The sequence below is a fragment of the Molothrus ater genome, chromosome 26, assembly GCF_012460135.2.
Source record: "Molothrus ater isolate BHLD 08-10-18 breed brown headed cowbird chromosome 26, BPBGC_Mater_1.1, whole genome shotgun sequence".
Taxonomy (NCBI): Eukaryota; Metazoa; Chordata; class Aves; order Passeriformes; family Icteridae; genus Molothrus; species Molothrus ater.
Genome location: NC_050503.2, coordinates 2,746,499 through 2,771,770, shown reverse-complemented (window position 1 = coordinate 2,771,770; position 25,272 = coordinate 2,746,499). Strand labels below are relative to the sequence as shown.

General features: G+C 49.6%; 1 protein-coding gene across 1 annotated transcript in view; it reads left to right on the top strand.

Annotated features, from left to right (window-relative positions):
• Positions 1-24,181, top strand: part of INSR (insulin receptor) — a 63,186-nt gene extending 39,005 nt beyond the window's left edge. Inside the window, exons 7-21 of the mRNA XM_036399236.2 lie at positions 1,474-1,600; positions 2,322-2,572; positions 3,383-3,550; positions 4,189-4,390; positions 9,853-10,121; positions 10,308-10,450; positions 11,779-11,938; positions 12,244-12,343; positions 12,589-12,656; positions 13,467-13,696; positions 13,930-14,040; positions 14,906-15,065; positions 16,038-16,167; positions 16,407-16,541; positions 17,607-24,181. Coding sequence (XP_036255129.1) covers positions 1,474-1,600; positions 2,322-2,572; positions 3,383-3,550; positions 4,189-4,390; positions 9,853-10,121; positions 10,308-10,450; positions 11,779-11,938; positions 12,244-12,343; positions 12,589-12,656; positions 13,467-13,696; positions 13,930-14,040; positions 14,906-15,065; positions 16,038-16,167; positions 16,407-16,541; positions 17,607-17,961 — 2,609 coding nt within the window. The 3' untranslated portion in view covers positions 17,962-24,181. The remainder of the gene's footprint in view (positions 1-1,473; positions 1,601-2,321; positions 2,573-3,382; positions 3,551-4,188; positions 4,391-9,852; positions 10,122-10,307; positions 10,451-11,778; positions 11,939-12,243; positions 12,344-12,588; positions 12,657-13,466; positions 13,697-13,929; positions 14,041-14,905; positions 15,066-16,037; positions 16,168-16,406; positions 16,542-17,606) is intronic.
• The last annotated feature ends 1,091 nt before the right edge of the window (positions 24,182-25,272 follow it).

Here is a 25,272-nt window from a genome sequence, read left to right as displayed (position 1 = left end):
GTGGCATCTCTCTGCTCTGATTCATTCTCAGCCCCACAGAGATTCACCTGCACACAGGTGGTCATGGGCCCCTTGGAGCTCAGGATCTTCTGTGAAGGACATGGGGACAGAGGCAGTGACCATCCCTGCAGTTGGGTTGTGATCCTGGGAGATCACAAAAAAGCCCAGCATTGACTGAACTGGGATTTCAGACCCTGGCTCACAACCTGCAGGGCAGCTTGGGCATCCTGTGGCTTCACTGTCCCTCTGCTTTTGGGGACAGCACTGCCAGAAGAGCCCAAGGTCCTTTCCCACCCAGAACATTCCAGGATTCTGTGATTTCTGATCCTGTCCTCGTTGCCCCTCATTGATGCAGCTGTTTGTGAACAGACCTAAAAAGTGAAGATCTTTCAGTTGACTCAGTTTCCTGGTCTGGTTTCCCACATATCACCACAGGCAGCCAGACCAGCACAGAGGGAGAGGGGAATGCAATGGCTGTGACCTGAAACCTGGCAGCACCAGTGAAAAACACACACGGAGCCTCTGGGGCACCACAGCTCAGCCTGGGCAGAGGCAAGGAGCACAAGGAATCAGCTGTCTGTAAAGTTCATCTCCTCCCATGGGACACTGAAAAACTCTTCCCACATTGGGGATGAACCTGAATTTGAGTAGATCCAGCTCTGCCTGTGGCTCCTGGGCTGGTGTTTGGTGTGAAGGCAGTTGGAGGAGACAGTTGCATTTCTCTTTGCCAGCTTTACCCTCACCCTGCTGAGCTGGTGTCTGTGCCACCCCCACCTCAAACCACAGCTTGCCAGGTTGTTTGGCTTTTTGTTTGCTTTTACATTTCAAGCTCAGCTTTCACATTGGCAGCATCCTGTTTACTAAAAAAAAAAATAGAAAGGGAAAAAAAAAGCGCCCCTGTTTGTTCTGGATGTGGTGCCAGTGGAATAAATGTTCTTCCTCCTGTTGCAGCTACTGCAGGAATAGCAAATTCAGTCAGAGCCACTTGGGCTGGGGGCACAAAGCATGTCATAGCATGTCCCTTGAGCTCCATCCTCCTGCAAACACCCTCCTGTTTGCAGAGGGACCTCGCTGCTCCTGGTCAAGGCTGGAAATTCTTCTGCTTCATTTCTGTGGCCTCTTGCCTTCTGTGCAAACCATATTGCTGGGTTCAGCTGTGCAGATCATCATCAGTTCTGAAATGTGTTGCCTTTAGATTTCTCGCTTTTTGGAATTTAGTTCAGCTCTTCTACAGTGTCATTTTCATGAAATCATAGAAAAATTTAACCTTAGGGAGGGCATTGATACCAGCCACTGATTTGAAGTAGGAATGGCTGCCAAGTAAGATAAGGTTTTACTGGGCAGCTCTTCTCAGTGCCAACATCCTCACAGTTATCTTAAACTTCTAAGATAATCAAAACCAAAATTTAAATTACGTTTGATGCTTCGTTTTTCAGCATCAATAAAACTCTTGTCACTTCTCACTTGTTACAGGTGAAAACGAACTGCTGAAATTTTCCTCCATTAGGACCTCTCATGACAAGATCCTGCTGAAGTGGGAGCCCTACTGGCCCCCTGATTTCCGTGACCTCCTGGGGTTCATGCTGTTCTACAAGGAGGCGTAAGTGACCCCTCAGGGCACAGCAGTGGCCTTGCTGGGCTGCCACCAGCAGCAGCTGGCATTCAGAGGGGGATGTTAAACCTGCTGGATGGGCAAAGCTGTTCAGTCTCTGATTTTGTGGCTCCTGCACTAAGTTTCCAGTGATATCCTTCTGTAAAAGTGTTCATTAATGTCCCTGACTTGTGCACAGTCACAATTCCTCATTTAAGAGCAATCCAAACTTTAATTATTCTTGCTGTTCTAGACACACATACTCAAACCATGGAGTTTCTCATCTCCTCACAGTTCCTCATTTAAGAACAATCCCAACTTTAGTTATTCCTGCTGTTCTAGACACACATACTCAAACCATGGAGTTTCTCATCTCCCCACTATCTCTGTGGAATGCTGAGGGTTTTCTCCCCTTTGAGGTGGGAAAGATTCTTTTAGAATCAAGAGAAATATTCTTTTAGAATCAAGGTAACCAAGCTGATTTTCATAAAGCTCACAATAATCAGTCTGGATTTAGTTCTTGGGGTCATGTTGGGCACAGATCCTGCTCTGTGATGCTGTTGGAGGCCCAGATGACAAAGCTCCCAATGCCTCCATTTCAGAATAAATACAATGAGATCATTTTACTTTCTCTGAAGGGTAAAAGGTGATAACTTCCAGTGTGTCTTTAGAAATGTTTTTAGGAGCCTGATTGAGGATTCTGTTAATTGGAGCCTTCTCTTTCCTCAAGTCCCTACCAGAACGTGACGGAGTTCGATGGCCAGGACGCCTGTGGCTCCAACAGCTGGACAGTTGTGGATGTGGATCCCCCACCACGCTCCAACGAGCCCAAAGCCCAGGCCCAGCCAGGCTGGCTCCTGAGGGGCCTGAAGCCCTGGACACAGTATGCAGTGTTTGTGAAAACCCTGGTCACCTTCTCCGACGAGCGGCGCACGTACGGCGCCAAGAGCGAGATCATCTACGTGCAGACCAACGCCACGGGTCAGTGCAGCACCCTGCAGGGCTAAAGCCAGGCCTAACTGAGTCTGCTTGGGGCTTAGCCAGGAAATTTCCCACTGCCCTGCTTTGGTAGGGTGGAATTATCCAAGAAACTTCCCACTGCCCTGGAGGAATTATCCAGGAAACTTCCTTCCCACTGCTGTGCTTTGGTAGGAGGGAATTATCCAGGAAACTTCCTTCCCACTGCCCTGCTTTGATAGGAGGGAATTATCCAGGAAACTTCCTTCCCACTGCTGTGCTTTGGTAGGGAGGAATTGTCCAGGAAACTTCCTTCCCACTGCCCTGCTTTGGTAGGGAGGAATTATCCAGGAAACTTCCTTCCCACTGCTGTGCTTTGGTAGGGAGGAATTGTCCAGGAAACTTCCTTCCCACTGCTGTGCTTTGGTAGGAGGGAATTGTTCAGGAAACTTCCTTCCCACTGCCCTGGAGGAATTGTCCAGGAAACTTCCCACTGCCCTGCTTTGCTAGGGAGGAATTATTTAGGAAACTTTCCACTTCCCTGGAGGAATTATCCAGGAAATTTCCCACTGCCCTGCTTTGCTAGGGAGGAATTCTTAAACCAAGGATGTGATTGCAGATGGTGCCAATGGGCACCTCTTCCATCCACTTTGTGTGACCTTGTTAAGATAAGGCTGGAGGAGACCTCCAGGATGATCCAGCCCAGGCTGGAGGAGCCTGCTGGGTGCCAGGGAATGCTTGATTGCCACAGAAATGGGGATTTGCCTGTGCTGGTGCCTGCTTTGGCAGGCCCTGAGGGCAGTGCAGTGACCTCTGTCTCTTGCCCACCCCCAGTCCCGTCGGTCCCGTTAGATCCCATCTCTGTCTCCAACTCCTCATCCCAAATCATCCTCAAGTGGAAGCCTCCCTCAGAGCCCAATGGGAACATCACACACTACCTGGTGTACTGGCAGCAGCAGGCAGAGGACAGTGAGCTCTATGAACTCGATTACTGCCTCAAAGGTGAGTGGCTGCTTCTCCCTCCAGCCCTTTCCCTCCGTCTCTCCCAGAATTGGGGTTTTCCCTTGGGGGTGCTCTGGGGGTCCCAGTCCTGCTGGATTCAGGACTGTTTTTCTGGCATCAGCTCTGTCCCTCCCTATTCTGTTACATTAGGTGCTGCTGCTAAGGAATGTCTAAAAGGTCTAAAAATGTTTTTTACAAAGTAATCACATGTTTTTTCCTTTGGGGAATCTCCCTTCTGCCCTTGCTCCTTTTAAACTGAATTATGAGTTTAATAGCAACAAGCAAAGTTAAAAATTTGGGTGCTGCTGGAGCTCAGGGTTAAGTTAATTTTTGAAGGCAGCTGGTCCCTGGTTTGGAATTCCTTGAGAACACAGAATTGCACTGAAGACTCCAAAATCTCACCTGCTGCTCTGTGTTACCTGAACTGGGATAAAGCAGCATCCAAACTGCATTGCAAAACCAGCATTTTTGAATTAAAGGCCTGTCAGAAAAGAGGGAACTGCTCAGGCCTGGATGTGAAATATGGGATGCCCAAATGTGCCATGAATCCTGTGTACACTGGTTTGGGATCTTTTTGTAGGATCAAACATCTTCTGCCAAGACAGGCACAAGTGACACTAAAACTGTTTTGTCTCCAGGATTAAAGCTGCCCTCAAGGACTTGGTCTCCTCCTTTTGAATCTGAAGACCCCCAGAAGTATAACCAGAGTGAAGCTGAGGATGTCAGTGGGGAATGTTGCTCCTGTCCTAAAACAGACTCCCAGATCCAGAAGGAGCTGGAGGAATCTGCTTTCCGCAAGACCTTTGAGAATTATCTCCACAACGAGGTTTTTGTGCCCAGGTGAGAACATCAAACAGGGCTCAGGGGCAGGGAAATGTACTTGAGGATTAAATAAAAATACCAGCTTGGACACAGCCACATTGCCAGGCTTCCATGAGCTTGTCTAGTCCAGCTGGATATGGGTGTTGGAATGGGGAGAGCAGAGCACCTACCACGGATCTTCCTGCAGATTGGGAATCTCCTGTTTCCATTTCCTGTCCCTGAATTCTCCTCAGCTCAAGAATAAAGTGAGAATCCTTAACAAACAGCCTGCAGCTCATCTGGCATCACATGATGCCAAAAATAGCGATTTTCTTTTCCTGTCTTGAAATTTTGTGGTCAAGTTTTTCATTGAGTTGAAAAGAAAGGAGAAGGGCAGTTTACCAGGCCACAGCCTCGTCCTCCAGCGTGGTATTTGTGGTCTCCCTTCACTTAGTGTGGGAAATGCCTCCAATACCATGAGGAATGTGAGTGCCTGGGTGGTGAATATCCTGTTTGCAGTGGCACACTTGGTGTCACATTAAGTGGTGTTGAATATCTTCACACTTCATCTGCAGCCTGGGGAGGAAGTGCTGGGGAGCAGGGTAGAATCTGTGGTGATTTACCCTTCTCCCTCTCATGCCTTTTGTGCTCTAAATTTATTCTCTGCTTGCTGCCCTCAGCCAGCAAACCTGCATTTGCAGCTGCCTGACAAAAGCTGGGTCACTGCACTGAGCATTTTCCCTGGGGTTCCCTGCCCTGGTGCCTGCAGTCCTCACCTGGAAGCTTGAGCAGAGCTCCTCCTTTTGCTGTTGGTGCCCATCAGGATGAGCTCCAGTGTGCCACAGGATGCCAGGACATGACATATTCCAAAGCAGAGGAGAACCAAGCCACATGCAAAAGCCAGACTCCTCCTGATGCAGGCAGACAATTCTGACGCTCTGATTTGTTGTTTTTTTTTTTTCCCCACCCCCAATTTTATTGTGCAGCCAGCCCAGGATGCTTCTCAGGCCAGTTTTTCTGGGGTATACATTTTAGGAAGAAACCAGTCACCAGGATGTGCCACCTTGTCAGCCTTCTGAGGAAGAAATCCCCACATCCCATGGCCAGCTAATCCTGCCACGTGCCCTGCTTGTCCTCCCTGGCAGGCTCCAGGCTGTCAGCACATAAATCAGAATTCTTCTTCCTGTGAATACTGTGCTATCACCTGCTCACAGAGCCTGGCAGGGAGCAGGGAGTGCGGTTTAATTTACTTCAGGTGCTTTTTTTGTGGCTCCTGAGAGTTCAGTGACCTCTCCTGAGGTGCTGTGTGGCCTCTCCTGGAGAGCAGGAGCTTGCCAGTCACGAGAGGAATGGCAGGGATGAGGCCAGCAGGGAACAGGAGATGCCAGGGGAGCAGAATCACAGCAGTTTCTCCCTGATATCTTCTTGTTTTCCCTGTGCCATTTCTGCCCTCCTGCCCTGCTCCCCGCGATCTGATCCCTGGGCAGGATCCAGCCTCAGTGCAGGGCTGATCTCACCCTCTGGCAATCACAGTTCCTTCCCCCTGGGCACGTTGGTTACCCACTCCAGGAGCCACTGTCACACCTCCTGGGGCTCAGTGTTCTCTGGCAGTGACAAAAAGCCAAATGAGAAGTTCAGGAATGTTCCTCTGTGCAGGCAGAGCTGGCAGTGCCTCACTCCAGGTCCCCTTTGGGGCTGAACAAAGTGGCCATCTTTGTTTGTTTGGTGTTTTGTTTCTTCTTTCCTGGGTTATTTGCTCTCATTTTGGAGGAGTTGTGCACAGGTTGGAGCTCAGGGCTGGTCACAGCCTGGCACAGGCTGCCCAGGGATGGGTGTGTGGAGTCTCCATCCCTGGAGGTCCAGCATGGTCCTGAGCCACCTGCTGCAGCTGCTTTGGGCCAGGAGCTGGGGTCAGACAATCCCCAGAGGTGCCTCCAGCCTCAGCCCTCCATGATTCTGTGGAAAGCAGGGAGAGATTCAGAAAAAGTCCTGAGAGGCACAGAGGAGCTCAGTGGCTGCTGTTCAGGGTGTCATTCCAGGTGTTCCCTCCATTCCTTCACCACTGCAGCAGGAGCAGCCCCAGTTCTTTGTCTCTGTCCTCCACACGTTTGTGCCATTCCCAGGATTCTTGGGGAGCAAGATCTGAGGGATGACTCACTTTAAGAGTTATTGTTTCCCCTGTATTTCCCGATTCAGTTAATTGTACAGAGAAATCTAAAATGCTTTGGCCAGGCCAGCTGACCTGGGGTAGTTTCAGGGCTGTGGAGAAGCTTGGCTTAAGGTACCAGAGGCATTTTTGGAATCCCCCAGCACAGGCCATGCTGTGTGTGCTGAGGTGTCACCACCAGCCCCCTCACACCCCCTGGTCACCTGTGAGGACAGGAGGAACCTGGACCTGAGGGTTTCACAGGAGCTCCCTGGAGCTGCTGAGATGGCCTCAATGCAAATTACACTGGAACAACTCTGAGAAAAATCAGATGTTTGAAAACACAGAGAATTTGGCAAGAAAATTGCTGCAAATCCAGGATAATAAATATGGGAAGATTGGGGATTTACAGCTTCAAAAGCTTTTCTTAACTTACTGTGACTTGAGAAGGAAGGAATTCTTGCATTTTACTCTTGTGTTGCATCAGTGGTCAAATTACTGTTTTACTTGTGAAAAACAAAATTCCCTTGAACACGAGGATCAGCTGAATTCACACTGGATAAACAGAGGGTGTAGCTTTGCTTTTATGCAAACCAGGTCCTGTTTGACCATAAGGAATCCTTCCCAAGGAGGGAGGTGGCATGACCCAGAGCTGGGTCCCTGAACTCTGCCCCATCCTGAGGGGACACTGCTCACAGCACCACACAGGCTGAGGGAACAGCAGCTCCAAAAGGAGTTAATTAGTAATTAAGAAAGAGAAAACTTAAAACTGGAATGTGTTTGCTGAACCTGCCTGTAGGATTGATGGGGGTAGCACGGTCAGGACAGATGGAGACGAGAGATCTCTGCAGCCAGGTCGTGGGATTTGAGGTTTATTGCAAAGGGCCTGGGTGCAGGGCCCTGCTGGGAGCTGCCAGGCACAGCTGGAGCAGGCCCCAAAGAGGGAGAGAGAGAGAGAAAGAGAGTGGTAAAGAGAGAATGAGAGACTAAAAGAGAGGATCAGAGGGTGAGGCTCCTGTTACAATACAATAAATCTTCTTCTGGTCGTGGAACTTGGGGTTTATTGCAAAGGGCCTGGGTGCAGGGCCCTGCTGGGAGCTGCCAGGCACAGCTCAGAGCAGGCCCGAGAGAAGAAAGGGGCAGAGAGGATGAGAGGGTGAGAGAGTAAGAGGGGTAAGAGCTCGTTACAATACAATAAATCTTCTTCTGTGTTGAATATTCTGATTCTCACTAACCAATCTAGTACAAGATACAAATCCTATAGCATTTCCATACAGCCTATAAGAATCATTACATTACCATACTGTGTTACATTTTAAACCCTAAAAACTCCTCTTTGGGCCCCTTCTGCCAAGCTGGCAGGGTCTGCTCTGACCCTTGGAGCTGCCTGCAAGCAGAGGGTGTTGTTTGATCCAAAGGGGATCACCTTCAGCTGGCCATGCCATTGTTTTCCCGTTGTTCAGTAACTGAGGGATCTCAAAGCTTGCTTTCATTTCAATCTCGCTTATAGTTTCCATATTCTCAAAATCTTTTGCCAGGCAATCATATTTACAAGGCTTTCCTGTTTCATCTTCCCCAACACCTGCCATCTTATTTATCATCAGGTGGATGAATGTTGTGTTCTGGCTGTGAGGGTGGGCAGGCCCTGGCACAGGGTGCCCAGAGGAGCTGTGGCTGCCCCTGGATCCCTGGCAGTGCCCAAGGACAGGGCTTGGAGCAGCCTGGGACAGTGGGAGGTGTCCCTGCCATGGCAGGGGTGGCACTGGATGGGCTTTGAGGTCCCAAACCATGCTGAGATGATGACAGCTCTGTGAATATTTGTGTTGTGTGCAGTGTTTAGGTTGAGGACATCTCAAACTCTGCTTTTGGCTGGTGCCTTTTGCTGCAGGAGGAGAAACAGCTCCAGGGAAGGTGGGGGAGACCTGTGAGAGCAGATCCCTGTTGGGGCTGGCCATGGCCTGGTAGTCAGAGGTGGCAGTGGAAAGTTCAGTTCAGCAGCAAAGATTTGCTTCAGCAGCTTGTTACATTTTTAGAGCCTGGAGATGCCTCAAGTGTGGGTTCAGATCAGGTCACTCTTTGTACCCTTTAATAGCTGCACACACATGCACACACACACAAAAAGATCATCACCCCCTTAAAATACATGGTCTGGATTTCAACTGGCATTAATTCCTTTTGTGTAACTGAATACAGTTACTGATTCACCACCTTGGTTAGTTCCTGACCTGGAATTCCCCGTGGCAAATATGTGGCAGCACATAAGAGTGTTAGATTGAGCACTTTTGGTTTGGTACTGATCCCTTCTTTTTATATTTTTTTTTCCTTGCCAAGAAAATGAAATTTTTGAATGTTTCTTAATTCTGTTGAATTTATTCTGTTTATTTGCTGACAAAACCTGATATTAAAACTGACTGGTGGCACTCAGTGCAGACAGGGAAGGTGACATGGTCACGCTGCAGGTGCTGGTTTTACAAGTGAAAAAATCACATTTTCAGATGGAAATGCAATAACCTGAGGAGCAACATTTGGTTAACAAAACCACACAGTGAATATATAATCAGAATCATGAGTTCTAAATGCATGCCTTGAAAAGGACTTAATAGATTTGATCTCTTGGGAAGAGGTTAAAATGCTTTGTGTATCCATCGAGGTTCAGCCTTGGGGGTGAGAGTGGCAAATGTATTCCAGAGAGCTGGGAGAGTGGCCTTTTGCTTTAAAAATGCAAGATGGTGACACCTGGGACATGTGGCACATCTGAGGTCACTGAGTGGGGCTGTGGTGTGACCTGGTGTGCTCAGGCTGCAGCTCCAAAGCATTGCAACCCTGCCCGAGGCATCTGTGAGGCAACCTGGTAAAGTTAGACTCAGCTGAGAGACCCAGGGGAACTTGAATTCTCAAGCAAACACTTGAAGCTTGGGTTGGTTTATTTTTATTTTATCTCCCTGTGTGCAGTTGTGCAGATACAGAATTTTGTAAAGATGCGTGTCTTGGTTAAAAAAAGAAAAAATCCTGAATTTCTTTGTTGCTTTGCAAATATCAGGACATCTCAAACTCTGCTTTCTGGCTGGTGCCTTTTGCTGTAAGAGGAGAATTGCACCAGGGAAGGCAGAGGGAAGCAGGGAAGGTGGCAGAGACCTGTGAGAGCAAATCCCTGTTGGGGCTGATCATGGCCTGGTAATCAGAGGTGGCAGTGGAAAGTTCAGTTCAGCAGCAAAGATCTGAGTTTGGAGTTTTCAGTGTCACTCAGAGTTGGAGTTTTCAGTGTCACTCAGCTCTGCCATCTGGACCCTTCCTGTCCAGCTGCATGTGTTGGCACTGGCTGTGGCACTGACCTGGTGACCGTGTCGTCCAACAGGCCATCGAGAAAACGAAGAGACCTGGGCTCTGTGGCAAACTCCACCGTGGTGTTCCCCACCATCCCATCCTCCCCCAACAACTCAGCAGCAGCTGAGGGTGCAGAGGAGCAGAAACCTTTTGAGAAGGTGCTGTCCAAGGAGTCGCTGGTGATCTCGGGGCTGCGCCACTTCACCGGGTACCGCATCGAGCTGCACGCCTGCAACCACGATGCCCAGGAGTCCCGCTGCAGCGTGGCAGCCTATGTCAGTGCCAGGACCATGCCAGAAGGTGATTCTGCCCCTCAGCCCTGCTGTGCCTTGGTGGTTCCTCCCAAAGTGCTGCTTTTCCCACGGGAGGCAGCTGCAATATGGAAGAGAGGGGCTGTCCGTATGTCCCCGTGGGAAAGGAGGATGGGTGAGGTGTGAATTTTGCCCAAAGACATGAAACTAAACCTGATCTTGAACTTGGTTCTAGCTAAAGCTGATGACATTGTTGGCCCAGTGTCCCATGAGCTGGTGGAGAAGAACACAGTGCATCTGAAGTGGCAGGAGCCAAAGGAGCCCAACGGCCTCATCGTGCTCTACGAGGTGAACTACGGGCGCCTTGGGGACACCGAGGTGAGAGCTTCTGTCACAGCACCTTTGGTGGGAGGTTCTGCTGTCCCAGCACCTTTGGTGGGAGGTTCTGGTGTCACAGCACCTTTGGTAGGAGGTTCTGTCCCAGCACCTTTGGAGAAGTGGCTGCCCCTGGGAGCTCAGGCTCTTTAGGACCTGACACTCCTTGTGCTTGCAGTGCCCTGACTAGTTGGGTTTCCTGGTGCACAACTAAAGGAATTCAAAACTTCACTGGTGAATTTGTCTCCTCTGGAAGCTTGGGATGGCATCAGTGTCAGTGCCAGGGGGACAGGGCTGGTCAGTCCCAAGGGGACAGGGCTGCTGTCAGTGCCAGGGGGACAGGGCTGCTGTCAGTGCAGTGGGGACAGGGCTTGTGTCAGTGCCAGGGGGACAGGGCTGCTGTCAGTGCAGTGGGGACAGGGCTGCTGTCAGTGCCAGGGGGACAGGGCTGGTGTCAGTGCAGTGGGGACAGGGCTGGTGTCAGTGCAGTGGGGACAGGGCTGGTGTCAGTGCCAGGGGGACAGGGCTGGTGTCAGTGCAGTGGGGACAGGGCTGCTCTCAGTGCCACAGGGACAGTGGCACTCCCCAGTGCAGGCCCAGAACCAGAGCAGCACATGGCACTTGCTCTCTGTAACCTGACCTACTGCCCTGCAAAGCACACATCCAGCACAAACCACTAACCTGGAGCAGACTGAGAGCCCTTGGGTGTGTGCTTGCCAGCTGGGGAGGTGCTGCAGGAGCCCCAGGGAGTTCTCAGGGAGCCGCAGGAGCCTCGAGGAACTCGCAGGGAGCTCTGGGTGCTGCAGGAATCCTGAGGAGCTGTCAGAGAGCCCTGGATCTTACAGGAGCACCCAGGAAACTCACAGGGAGCTCTGGGTGCTGCAGGAATCCTGAGGAGCTGTCAGGGAGCCCTGGGTGCTGCAGGAACCTCCAAGAAACTCTCAGGGAGCCCCAGGAAACTCTCAGGGAGCCCTGGGTGCTTCAGGAGTCCTGGGGAGCTTTCAGGGAGCTCTGGGTGCTGCAGGAATCCTGAGGAGCTGTCAGGGAGCCCTGAGTGCTGCAGGAACCTCCAGGAAACTCTCAGGGAGCCCCAGGAGCTGTCAGGGAGCGCCGGGAGCTGTCAGGGAGCCCCGGGAGCTTTCAGGGAGCCCTGGGTGCTGCAGGAGCCCCAGGAGCTTTCAGGGAGCCCCAGGAGCTGTCAGGGAGCCCCAGGAGCTTTCAGGGAGCCCCAGGAGCTGTCAGGGAGCCCCAGGAGCTGTCAGGGAGCCCCGGGAGCTGTCAGGGAGCCCCGGGTGCTGCAGGATGAGCCTGGCACAGCCCTGTCCCCACAGGAAGCCCATTTCTGCGTGTCCCGCAAGCACTTTGCCAGCGAGGGCGGCTGCAGGCTGCGGGGGCTGCAGCCTGGCAACTACAGCGTGAGGATCAGAGCCACCTCCCTGGCGGGGAACGGCTCCTGGACAGAGCCCACCTACTTCTACGTGGCTGATTACTGTGAGTTCATTTCATTTTTGACTTTCAATCCCCGACAGAAACTCGGGTTATTTCTGGAGGATGGGGTGTAGCAAGCAGGGAGTCACTAAATGTTTACCAAATACATCTGTTGTCAAGAACCTGAAATCACTTGGAAACACATGGCTTTTGTTTATTGGTCCTCATTCTGACCAGCCTCACATTTTGATGTGAAATTGCTTCTAGTTTTGTATTGGTTCCAATTTATTGAAGGGGGCGATTTTATTGAGGAAAAAATTTGTATTTTGGACTTGTATAATATCTCCAACTCTCTCTTTCTCTCTTAGTGAATGCTCAGCCAAATATTGCTGTTATCATTGTTCCTATTATTTTTGCCATAATAATTGCTGGAATTATTGGAGCTGCTTACGTGCTTGTGAAAAAGAGGTGAGTGCAGTCTCCTATTGTTTTCACCAGAAACACCAAAACTTACATCCAAAAGTTTTGCTGCTTTGTTGGGAGTCAGTTTTTGTTTAGTTTTCTAATTTCCATAGTGATTGCAGCATTAATGTAAGTGCAGGAAATAGTTTGTGCCATAGGGGGACAGTTTATTTGCTGCATGCTTTGGGGATTGATCAAACTGCCCTCACCTCAGAGGCTGCAGAGTGCTGAGGGTTTTGTGTCTCTTCCAGACAAACCGAAGGACCAACGGGACCCCTGTATGCATCCTCCAACCCTGAGTACATCAGTGCCAGTGATGGTGAGAGCAACCAGGGCTTCTTTCTTGTGTAATCATGCAGTCAGTGCAGCAGGATGGGCTGGGAGTTGTTTTTGTGGGGTTTTCTGGTCCTTTTGTAGAATTCACCCCCCCTCAATCTGGCAGCACTTCTACCCAAAGCTTCTGCAGGAGTCTCTTTCAGAAGATGCTCTGTCACTGACATATTTTATGAAAAATCCTTTTGCTAAAATCTTTTCTCCTGAGAAGCTGAGAAGCCTCAGAAACAAAATGTAATCAATAATTATCTGCTGCTGTAGAATGCAACAAATGCATCTTTAATTAATCCATGGAAGTTATTTTTACTTGATAACCAATGACAGCCACATGTGTCGAAGCTGTGAGCAGTCACAAAATTCCCTTCCCTTCCCTTCCCTTCCCTTCCCTTCCCTTCCCTTCCCTTCCCTTCCCTTCCCTTCCCTTCCCTTCCCTTCCCTTCCCTTCCCTTCCCTTCCCTTCCCTTCCCTTCCCTTCCCTTCCCTTCCCTTCCCTTCCCTTCCCTTCCCTTCCCTTCCCTTCCCTTCCCTTCCCTTCCCTTCCCTTCCCTTCCCTTCCCTTCCCTTCCCTTCCCTTCCCTTCCCTTCCCTTCCCTTCCCTTCCCTTCCCTTCCCTTCCCTTCTCCTTTCTTCTATTCTTTTAGTATAGCTCTAATATATAATTTTCTTTAATATAATATATATCATAAAATAATAAATCAGCCTTCTGAAACATAAAGTCAAAATTCTGATCTCGTCCTGAGCCCGCTGCAAAGAGCACCACAATGCTCAGCTCAGGATGTTCCCCTGTGCCCAACAGTTTATGTCCCTGACGAGTGGGAGGTGCCTCGGGACAAGATCACGCTGCTGAGGGAGCTGGGCCAGGGCTCCTTTGGGATGGTGTACGAGGGCATTGCCAAGGACATCGTCAAGGGAGAGCCCGAGACGCGCGTGGCCGTGAAGACGGTGAACGAGTCGGCCAGCCTGCGCGAGCGCATCGAGTTCCTCAACGAGGCCTCTGTGATGAAAGGCTTCAGCTGCCATCATGTGGTAAGTGCTGGCTGCCTCAGCACGCAGCTCTGCAGTGCCTTCAGGGCCCAACCATCAGCTGGCCAAGGCAGCTGATCCATCAGAGCTGGGGTCTCTCCCCGCTGGATTCCCCGTTCTGCCCAAGTTGTTTCGCCACTGCTCTTTTTAAACCTCTCAGCCTGACAGGGCCTTGTGGGGCTGTTCTCAGCTCTGTTTGGACACAGCCTCAAGGGAATTTCTCACTCCTTTTCCAGGTTCGCCTCCTCGGAGTGGTCTCCAAGGGACAGCCTACTCTGGTGGTCATGGAGCTGATGGCGCATGGGGATCTGAAAAGTTACCTGCGCTCTTTGAGGCCTGAAGCTGAGGTAAAGAAAGCAGAGAGGGAGTCTGTTGTGGAACAGTGACTTGATTTGTCTTGTGGACTTAGTTGTTAATTGCAGCCCCGAAATATGTGAATGACTCAGAGCTCTTCAGTTTTTGGTCTTGAAGTTGTTTATTAAATCTTATCTATAAAATTTTCTTTCTGTCCAGCCGAGGTCTGCTCAGCAGGGCAGCCACAGGCACTCTGACCGCCCCCGAGGCTCAGGGGTTGTCTTTTTCTACTACAAACTACGTATAAGATATTTACAATTACTTCCCAATACCTATCACCTATGTTAGACAGTGCATTTCTATTCTAAACCAATCCCAAAGTGCCAGCATCACTGCAGAAGATGGAGGTAGATAAGAAGAAGACCTGGACACGGCCAAGTTCCTCCATCATCCCCCAAAACCTCCATTCCAAAAATCCTAAAATCTACCTTTTCACCCTGTGAATGTTTTATTATTACATTGTTTAAACTTCTGTGACTTTCAGGTCCTCATACAAAGCTGGTAACTTGCTCCAGGGGTCACAATCAAATCCCCAGGTGCTCTGGGCTGTGTGCCAGGGTCTCCAAGCCCCCTGGTAGGGTCCCTGGCAACTCTGGACACCCAGAGGGATGCACTGAGCTCTGACAGATTTGGAGTTTTATACTTTTTTATCTAATGACTTTAAGCTGAAAAGGGGTAGATTTGATGTGATTTTGGGAAGACATTCTTGGCTGTGAGGGCAGGCAGGGCCTGGCACAGGTTGCGCAGAGAAGCTGGAAGTGTCCAAGGCCAGGTTGGAAGGGTGGAGCGGGGCTCCCTGCTCATGTTTAAGGTCACACCTAACCCAAACCTTTCTGTGACTGTGATTTTTCCTGGCAGAATAACCCCGGGCGGCCGCCCCCGACGCTGAGGGAGATGATCCAGATGGCCGCGGAGATCGCCGACGGCATGGCCTACCTGAACGCCAAGAAGTTCGTGCACAGGGACCTGGCAGCTCGCAACTGCATGGTGGCAGAGGACTTCACTGTGAAAATCGGGGGTAGGTGCTGCTGGTCCCTCCCAACCCAGGCCATTCTGTGATCAGGAGATGGTTCTGTGCATTGTGTTTGATGTAAAAGCAAGTCGGTAAAACCAACGACTGAAACACGGGTGATTCTCACTGTCTGCCTTTGGGAAATTGCTGCACTTCCCTCTGTTTCTTCTCTGTGACAGAATTGTGTGGACTGCAATAAGAACAACATCTCCTGTAGAGTCAGAGTAGCTTTTCTCACCTTCTCTATTCTCCCCTTCTCTATTCCCTGTACTTTTAGGACATCTGTCCTAAAAGTTCAATACCTTTCCAGCTTAAACTACCTAGGTTTGTCTCACTGCTCTTTGCTTCCATGAGATTAAGACAAAGAAGGAGTTGGGTACAACAAACCCAGTGCTGATAATCCTGTCATTGGGTCAGGTGGCTTTTAAAAGTAATTTAACCCAGTTTTTAACCAAAACTCTTTTAGTAATAAGTAAATACAACATTTAAAAATAACCTGGAACCCCACAGTAGGAGATGATTCCGAATCCTGGGAGAATTAAGATACAGACTTCTGGATGGCTGAATAATCAGAAAAGGTGCTGGTATAGAACAGGGTGTCCTCCCCCTGCAGGGTCAGAGAATGTGGTGTTAAGGTTACGGTGATTTTATGTGGTGATTTTTCAGAGCTCTCTGGAGTTAAAGCCAGGGCAGTGGGATTTCAGACAAAGGGAGCTCTGTTTTACTTACAGAGGATGAATAAAATAATGTTTAGAATAGAAGCTGTCACCAAAAAATTTAACTCTGGAGTCTCTGTTGTGACTCCGTAGAAAAACAATGCAGGAAAAGGGAAATGTTTTGACCATTAATCACGAGGTGACAGATGACTGCAGGCTGGGCTTTGGCAGTGGGGGGAAGGCAACATCCATCTGGAGATGTTGCACAGGAAAAGCAGGATGGAGGGAGAGGCTTTTAACACATCCCAATTGCTTCCCTCAGACTTTGGGATGACCAGGGACATCTACGAGACGGATTATTACCGCAAGGGGGGCAAGGGGCTGCTGCCCGTGCGCTGGATGGCCCCGGAGTCGCTGAAGGATGGGGTGTTCACCACCTACTCCGACGTGTGGTAAGTTGTCCTCTTACCCAGAGAGGATGGATGGAATCCATCAATCCCAGATGGATTCCAGCTCAGGAGCTCCTTGTTTTAGCACACATAGTTTAAAGTGACTTGCTCAGAGCACGGACAAAACAAAGCTGTTGTTTTGAAACACTTCCATGAAAATATAGCCGTGTTCTTTAGAAGTTCATTTTCCAAAATAAGTCCAGGATGTTTTGTTCTCACCAGGAGCTTTCTCTCTCCCTTAGGTCATTTGGTGTTGTCCTTTGGGAAATAAGCAGCTTGGCAGAGCAGCCATACCAGGGGCTCTCCAATGAGCAGGTGCTGAAGTTTGTCATGGATGGAGGATACCTGGATCAGCCAGACAACTGCCCAGAGAGGCTGTAAGTGTCAAGCAGGGACAACCAGCCCAGCTGCACTCTTTGCCTGAAGTGTGGCCCACAAAGATGACCTGGGGCACCTCTTAACCCTCTTTGACTGGGGAAGACAAAACCAGGCTTTAGTGAGGCACCTCCCACAGAAATTCCACCCAAGTATCCTTAGTGATCCAAGGAAGGGGCTGCCCAGGGAGGTTTGGAGTCCCCATCCCTGGAGGTGTCCAAGGAAGGCCTGGATGTGTCACTCAGTGCTCTGGGTTGGGGACAAGGTAGGGGTGGATGAAAGGCTGGACTTAGGATGATCTTGGGATGATCTTGGGAGGTCTTTTCCAACCTCAGTAATCCTGGGATTCTGTGTGAGGAGTCACACTGGAGCAATTGTGAGGGAAAGCAGCTCTGGCTGGAAAAGGAAGCACAGATGGTAACTCTCTGGTTCTGGTAGCCTCTTCCCCCAGCTGCTTCTGGCCAAAACAGCACTTCCAGAGTCATAAAATAAACATGTTTTGTGAGTATCCCTATGAAAAAAGCTTGCTGTGCTGGACATTTGTCTGATGGCCAGTTACAAACTCCACTTTGAGACTCTATTTGTATTTGTGAGTTGTTTCTCCATGGTGTCTGATAACATGTGACCTCTTGCTGCAGGCCTTTCTTTTGGGTGGGATGTTTACAGGACCTCTGTCCTCTGCCCAGCCTCCCATTTTCCTTGAAGTTTTGGGAGCTTTGTTATCTTTCAGGCTGAGTTAAAATTAAAAGGGAATTAATTAAAAAAGGATGACCTGGCTGTAAGTGCGTGTGCACACACACACACAGAGTCTGTGAACCACAGCCCTGTTTCCTTCAGCAGCCAAGTTAAGAACAATTGAAGGAATCGGAAGGAATTTTTAATCTAGACAGAAATAGAGAAAAAGGAGTGCCAGGATCTACAGGCAGATGTGGAGGCTGGAAAGAGAACAAACAACCTGGGGTGTCAGAGGCGTGGTGTGGGTGGTGGGGGGTCTGCCATGGGTGCCAGGCTTGCTCTGCACGTGGGATTGTTTCTGCTGCCCCTGACTGTGCTCTGTGCTGCTGCAGGCACAGCCTGATGCAGATGTGCTGGCAGTACAACCCCAAGATGCGCCCCACCTTCATTGAGATCATCGAGATGCTGAAGGAGGACTTGCACCCCAGCTTCCACGAGGTCTCCTTCTTCTACAGCGAGGAGAACAAACCTCTGGAGACGGAGGAGTACGAGATGGACTTCGAGAACATGGAGAGCATTCCCCTCGACCCCTCCTCGTACTCCCAGAGGGACAAAGCACTGGGGAGGGACAATGGACCCTCCATGGCCCTCAAGGGCAACTATGAGGAGCACATCCCTTACACTCACATGAACGGTGGCAAGAAAAACGGGCGGATTCTCTCCATGCCCAGGTCAAGTCCTTCCTAACACTTCCTGTTTGGCCCAAGGGTTGTGTCTGCTTTTTTCCCCCCCTCCACAAATCTCAGGACTCTTGTTATTGCTGCCACAGTGTATGACACACATCTACAAACTCTTCAGATTTTTAATCATCTTACGATTAATTTTTTTTTTTTTTTTTGCCAAGTTGACTGGTTGTCAGTGGACTTATCTGTGAACATAAATGGAAGAGGTTTCCATGGCTGCTGTCCCTTCTGTAACCATGGTTTCACAACAGGAAGCGACCGTGTGAGTTCAACCGAAGGAGAAGCGTCCGCGTTTGCCAGCAGAAGACGTGAAGTTCTCTGGTGCCTGAGCTCCAGCCCAGCAGCGCGGAACAAGAGATTTCCAGCAGAATTCCAGGCTTTCAGGCAGCCTCTCCACTACAGCTGAAGGATTCAGCACATCAGTCAGATCCTCAGATTGACCAATAGCTGCTGCTTTCATACTTTGTTTTCAAGGGGTGAAGGCCCCGGGGTGCGTGCGTGGGTGTGTGTGTGTGTGCGTGTGTGCAGTATCAACATGTGGGGTGTACCCGATAGCAAAAGAGACACTTCTGGTTTTGTACACAACTTACAGAGCTTTCAGGCACATGGTGGGATTCTCGGGGTGACCTGCACAGGGCCAGGAGTTGGATTTGATGATCCTGGTGGATCCTTTCCAACTCAGCATACTCTATGATTCTCTGTTCTCACAGGAGCTTTCCTCTTCTTGGAAGTGTGTACTTATCTTTTTTCCCTATTTCCCTGGAGGGACTGAATCCTAAACAGATTATTTTTATACTGAGGACTCTTGAGAGCAGGTTTTCTCTCATTAACAAATGAGGAAAACGTGCTGGGAGCTAAATGAGCAGAACTCTGAGATTTGTGGGTACTTTCAAGACCAAACGAAGTAGGAGTCCCCTGACCTGAGACACGGAGTTTTCTGTCCTTACAGCATTGAGTATATATATTGTTTGTTGTAATATATTTAAAGATGTCTTTAGTTTAAATTTTAACTTCATATAAATTATTGACTGTTTATGATCCTTTTGGGGCGGGGAGAGTTTTTGGGGGATTGTTTGGTCTTAAAGTGGTCCAAAGATTTCAGAATGAACTAATTTTAGCCTTGCAGGAGCGATGAAGCACATGTTCAGTTCATACTTGACAAGGCTTTGTAATAGTTTCATGATTTATACAACACAGTCAGCTGGCTCCAGTCGAAGCCCCATCTTGGGTGTTGGGAGCTGAAGGACACAGAACATCCTGGCCTCAAGTCCTGCTCCTCCTCTGCCCCCGTGTCCCTCGCTTTGCCTTCCGTGCCGCAGATGCAGCCGGCGATAGAGGACGAGCACGAGCTGGAGCTGAGGAAGGGACACTGAAGGGGAGAAGCACAAAGCTCTGGGCTCTGCACCCTGGAGGTGACTGTGGTTTGCTGCCTCTCTGCTGCTCCCAGGCCTCCAGCCTTGTGTTCCCCGAGATTCCCACTGCAGAACTCCTGGGATGTCAGCGCTCGCCGTCGGGACTGGGCTTTGTCGTGTTGCTCTTTGCAAAGACAGAGCTGGTGTTGAAGAATAACGGTGAAACTCACCCGGGGCTGGTAGCATGGAGCTGACAGGAGCAGGGAAGGAAGATGATGGATGTCACAGGCCTGTGGCATGCAGGAGCTGCTTGAACAGCAGGGAGAGATGCTCAGTCCTTCACTTCTCCTCCTGGAGAAGCCCAAGATCTGTTTTGTGCTCTCTGCCAGGAGAAAGCCGAGGTGCCCTGGCTCGGGAGGGCAGAACGCTGGGCTGGGCAGTGCCTCCAGCCCGGGCAGTGCCTCCAGCCTGGGCAGTGCTGCTGCTGTGAGCGAGGCAGAGGGGCTGCAGTCCATGGGGATGCAGCTGGTGCTGGGGACCTCTGCCCCCAGCTGCTTCTGGCCAAAACTGCACTTCCAGAGTCGTAAAAGAGGGGACAACAGACTGGGCAGCACCGGGAGCTGTTGGGCCCTTTGCTGCTGGAGGCTGATGGGTTTGGCCCAGGTGGAGGGTACAGGTTGCTCCACAAATTTGGGTGGAAAACACAGTCCAGACATGGGTGAGAACCTTTGGATTTCAAAAGGCCTAGTTTACATTTCTTCTGCTTTACAAAGTTGTAACTGTTTAGCAGCTCTATACTACACTGCAGGAAAGAAGACATATTCTCACACTTTTCTAAGGAAGAGAAGTTTTTCTTATTAGAATTTTTTATTTATTTTAATATATAAAACACTGTAAAAAAAAAAAGCAACAAACAATTAGTTTTCTTAAACACACGGAACATGTAAATTTGTATCCGCAAAATCTTGGCAGGTGGATGTGGTGGGATTATTTTTGTCCTGTTCTGGTGCAGTCTACCTCAGTGTTTCTTAAGGATATTTTTTAATACTACACACCTCTAAACCTGTTTAAATATTCTGGTCTGGACCTATTGTGGATCAGGGAAAATCAGTATCAGCTGATTCCAATACCAGGGACCATTCATGAAGGGAATGGGAAGGAGAATGGCCCATCACTGTTGATCCCTAATCTGAACAGTAGTGGCCAATGAACCCATTTACAAATTTGGATCTGATCTCATCCCTTAGTTCTGTTGTGATTTAAAAAAAAAAAAAAAAAAAGAACAAAAGATCCATTTCAATGTTTGGACTTTAGTGAACTCATGACCTAAAAGGAGCAGGCTGCTTCCTTCTGGATCAGCATGTGCCAGCATGGAGCAGGGACTGGGGACCAGCCCTTGCTGTTGGGGTTGCATTGGGGTGGTTTGGTCACTGCTCTTCTTGCTGTGCACAGGTGACCCAAGGTCCTGCCAGTGACCTCCTGAAACAAACCTTCCCCAGCACACCCTTGCTTTGATACCATTTCCAAAGGCAGTGATCATAACTGTGGGAATAGAAGAACTTTTACCTGAAGGAACATTGGAACCTTGTATTGGTGTGGCTTTTCCCCGTGGTTGATACTGGTTGGCCCTGTGAGTACACATGGTTTGAACACTCGGATGGCTGAGCAGGGAGAGTGTGCTGCTCCATGGCCAGGCAGTCCCCTCCCATGGCTCAGTGTCACCTTCACCCTGCACCAAACGGGGCAGTTGTTTGTACCCAGCACTATGTGAAGGTTACTCATCCTTCCTACCTTGTGCCCAGGGGGAGGGAAGGCGTGTGGTACCAGTGGGGAGGGTATTGTGTTTCTCCTCTGTAAAACAAATAACACTAGTGGTTGCTGCTCGTGGCTGCTACAGATCACATTCAGCTGTAGAATTAAGAAGAATAAATGAACATCACCCGCAAAGCCCAGCTCTCACTGCTAGAAAATCCTTCCTTGGCTCACAGCCGACACTTCGGTCTCTGCTGCTGGAAGATCCTCGTCCCAGGGATGCCCAAATGCCTCACTTGGATCTCACTGATTTCTGCTCAGAGAATTCCTGCAAGTGGAGACTCAAGTGCTATTGAAACCTCTGGGGTGCTGCCAGGGACCCCAGCCTGGGCAGGGGTGCTGTGCTGAGCCTTCCTTGGGGGAGCTGCTGCTCTTTGCTCTGGCCACATCCTTATGGGGCAGGATTCCCCAGCTGCAGTGGAAGCTCCACACTTGCTGCTCCTGCTGCTGCTTAGGAGGAACCAAACACTGGTGCAGGAGAGCAGGTGGGATGGCTGGAGGAGGGCAGCCAGCAGTGGGAAGCTCTTTCTTTCCTTGCAGTAGTATTCTTTGGAGGGTTGGCTCCTGCCCTTTGTGGGCAGAGAATGCCCCACTCACAGCATGAGGCAGCAGGACAGACCCCTCAGCCTGTCCAGGAGCAGCTGGAGCCTCCTGGGCACAGTCTGGCACCACCACATAGCCAGAAATTCACTCTGGTGAATCGGGAGGAGCAAGAAGCTGAGCTCTGCTGAGCTTTCACTGAGAAAACGTCTGAAGTATGAGGCTGGAGAGGTTTCTCAGAAAGGTTTCCACATTAAACTCAATTGCCACTTCCTGAACGGCTCTTGCCAATCTGGAACTTCTCTGGCAGGCCAGCACAGCACTGCAAAGCTTGGCTGCTGGGTTAGGAACGTGTCTGTCTTGGCTGCTTGTAAATACTCTATTGTGTTGTAAAATAGAAGAGCTCAGACATAAACTCTGTGCCAACACTGGGTTGGGAAAGGTGATGGGAACTCGACCACGCTGCAGCGATGATGGTAAAGCAGCTGTGTGCGTATGAAGAGGCTGCTTTTAGGTTGCTAAAGGGTACTCTTAATTTATGGGTAGTTTATCTCTTTCCTCCTAAATTTGTATTACAGCGATGGGACACTTTGCTTAATTTTAGTCTGTTGGCTATAGTGTTGGTATCTCTTTGGAAAAAAAAAAAATCTCAAAAGTTGCTTCTTGTGTAACTGAGCTGACTGTGCTGAAGGCAAATAGGAAATGACAGGAGGGAGAAGGGTGCTGAGCCTCTGCTTTAGAGGAGGGAGGGAGGGAGGGAGGGAGGCAGTTGAGTTCCCTCTCAAAACCACTGTGACACGAAGATGGACCCTGAGGTGTCCTGGGCCCTTCCCGCTACCAAGACTGGAACCTTGTTTTACAAGCCAGAACGTGAAATATCTTTGTGCCATAAAACCTTACTGTCAAGGCAGTGCCAGGTGCTCCCGTGTGGGATGGGCTCAGAGCCTGGAGGGAGCTCAGAACTGCAGATGAACCCTGTGATCCTCTCGGAGCCGGGGGCTCGCAGGAACCCCGGCCCTGCCCAAGGAGCCGCCGCCCCTCGGAGTGTGCTGTGGTCCAGGGAAAGGAACTGCGGAATGGGTTGGAATCAGGAAATGGTGACTTCGTGAAATTCGACGTAAGATTAGTTTGGTATTTGTATGAACTTAATGGAATTTGGCCTTTTTATTACCTTCTGCTTGGCTCTGTGTTCCCTCTGCTTGGATTCTGTCCGTGAGTGTCAGTGTAAAGCCTTGACGTGTTCAGCCTCATTAGGAGCATCACAAGAGTGAAGCCAATCATCCAGCTGACTTTTGGAGGAACCTGACTGTTGAAAAGCAACTCTAAAGTTAACCATTTTTAGCAAATCTGCTGTCATTAAATGTGTATTTCTTTTTAAAATGAATTTGCTTGTCCTTCTCAGAAGGAAGCACTTATTCTTGCAGTTTGGGCAAATTCACTGCAGCACAATGCAAGCTGTAAGGGGACAGGTAGAGAAGTGACTTTTTAAATATTGTATAATAAAGTTAGTATTAACTCCTATGGTGTTGTTACTTTTTTTGCCAACAGATTTGCAATCAGCCAGAAATTCTGTTCCTGGTAGTGGTTTTGTTCCCACTCCAGTGTTCCAACTGGTGCTGTTAAATAGTCTCCTTTCTCAGCCCAGAAAGATCCCTTGGGAACAGGGTCTGGTGGCTGGGAGGACCTGGAATAGTCCTGGCAGCTAAAGAGGAGCCATCAGTGGAGATTAAATGTGGGCTCTTGCTTAGCTGAGTCCCAGCCCCTGGTCAGTCCCAGCAGCACCAGTAGATCTTGAGCTGAGGGCTCTTTACCTGAGAGCTCTGAGCTGGACTCAACACCAAAGCTCTGTAAATCCAGACTCTCCCAGCAGCATTCCAACGCTTCCACCATCCCCACTTCCAAGTCTTTTCCCTTAACCGAGTCCCATGAAAACTGATGGAGAATTTTAGAAAGGCCACTTCTAAATCTGCAGAGGTAGAGTGTTATTTGAGCAGGGAAAGCATTACCTTTTGCTTTAGTTAGGGGAATGATTTTATTTTTGGACTATCAACACTGGTTTGTATTTGAGGACCCTCAAGGATGGGGGAACTGGACATCAGCTTCATCCTACACATCCCAAAGCAAATGCTCTCTGCTTCACTTAAATAAACCACAGATGGTTTCAGTTACATGTTAGGTGATGTTCTGTGAAGTCTTGGGGTTTTTATTTTTTTTCCCAGTTCATTCTTGCTGCTCCCACCTTTCCCTCTGCGTATCTAAGGTTCCAGAATACAAATAGTACTGCAGATACCTCTTGTTTGAAATAAAGGATCAAATGTGCCATGATTTTTTTTAAAAAGGAAGAAAAAAGAGAAAAACCTTCTCCCTTGATTTATTTTTTCAGTCTTTTCATATCTAAGAGCCAAGCAGTGACATGTACAGAAAATCTTTGAATAGTAAAAAAAAAATCCTTGCTGTGTGTCGGAATATTGAACAATTAACTGTTTATATTAAAATTCTGAATAAATTATCCAAGAATAACTGTTCATTTTGTGTCTGCTATCTGTGCAGCACTGAAGGCTGCTTTGCTGTGGAGAAAGCAGTAAATTTGTACCTTGGAATAAGTTGCAAAATAAATGGTGGTAAGGAAAAAACCAAACCCCACAGCTCAACCCACTGTAGGCTTGTAGTGTGAAGCCAGTGGAACTCCTCTACCTGATGGCTCTGGTGATCCCTGGCCTCACCTCGGGGCTCTGGATGATGCCTCTGATGCCATTGGGTGAGCTTTGATGCCAGGAATCCTTCTGGAGCACGGAGAGCTGTGGCTCTGTGATGGAATTTGTTATTTCCTGGGCATGGAGCAGGTGCGCCCTCCTCGGAGGGAACAGACTCCTCCCTGCCGGTTTTAGAGCATCAAAGGCAGAGCATCAGCCCCACCCTGTCCTGCGGTGGAGCTGCTCTAACTGGGTGTGCCCCAGGAGCCTCCTGTGGGCCCAGGCCCCTCTGGGGGTGTTTCTAACTTAAACCTGGTTTTGTTTCACCAGAGCCAAGATTTCCCTCCTGATGGGCTGCCCCCTCCTGTCAGGGAGTTGCGCAGAGCCTGAAGATCCCCTCGAGTCTCTTTTTCTCCAGGCTGAGCCCCTTTCCCAGCTCCCTCACAGGACTGACTCTGCAGCCCCTTCCCCAGCTCTGTTCCCGTCTCTGGACACCCTCCAGTCCCTCCATGTCTCCAGTGAGAGGCCCAGAACTGGACACGGCACTCAAGGCCCCACCAGTGCCATTTTTTTTTCCTAAGCCTATCCAGGATTCTCTCACTGTGAGAATGATCATAAACAAACTGGTATTTTAAGATGTTTCGGAGTTGTTTCTTCTGGCACAGGCTTGTTCTCTGGGGATCCTAAAATGCAAAAATAAACAAAGCCACAAAACTTGAACTTGCTATCCCAGGAGGTTTGCTTCTCACTGGGCTCTCTGAGATACTGTGGGGAGGCTGCTGAGGCTCAGACTGTCCTTGTGCCATTATCCCTCATCACTCTTCCAGGCTGCCTGCGCAGCTCAGCTTTGGCACCCCCCAAGCTGTGTCAGACACGTGGCAGGAGGGAAAGAGCTCTTGTCCTTGTTTGAGCCAAGGA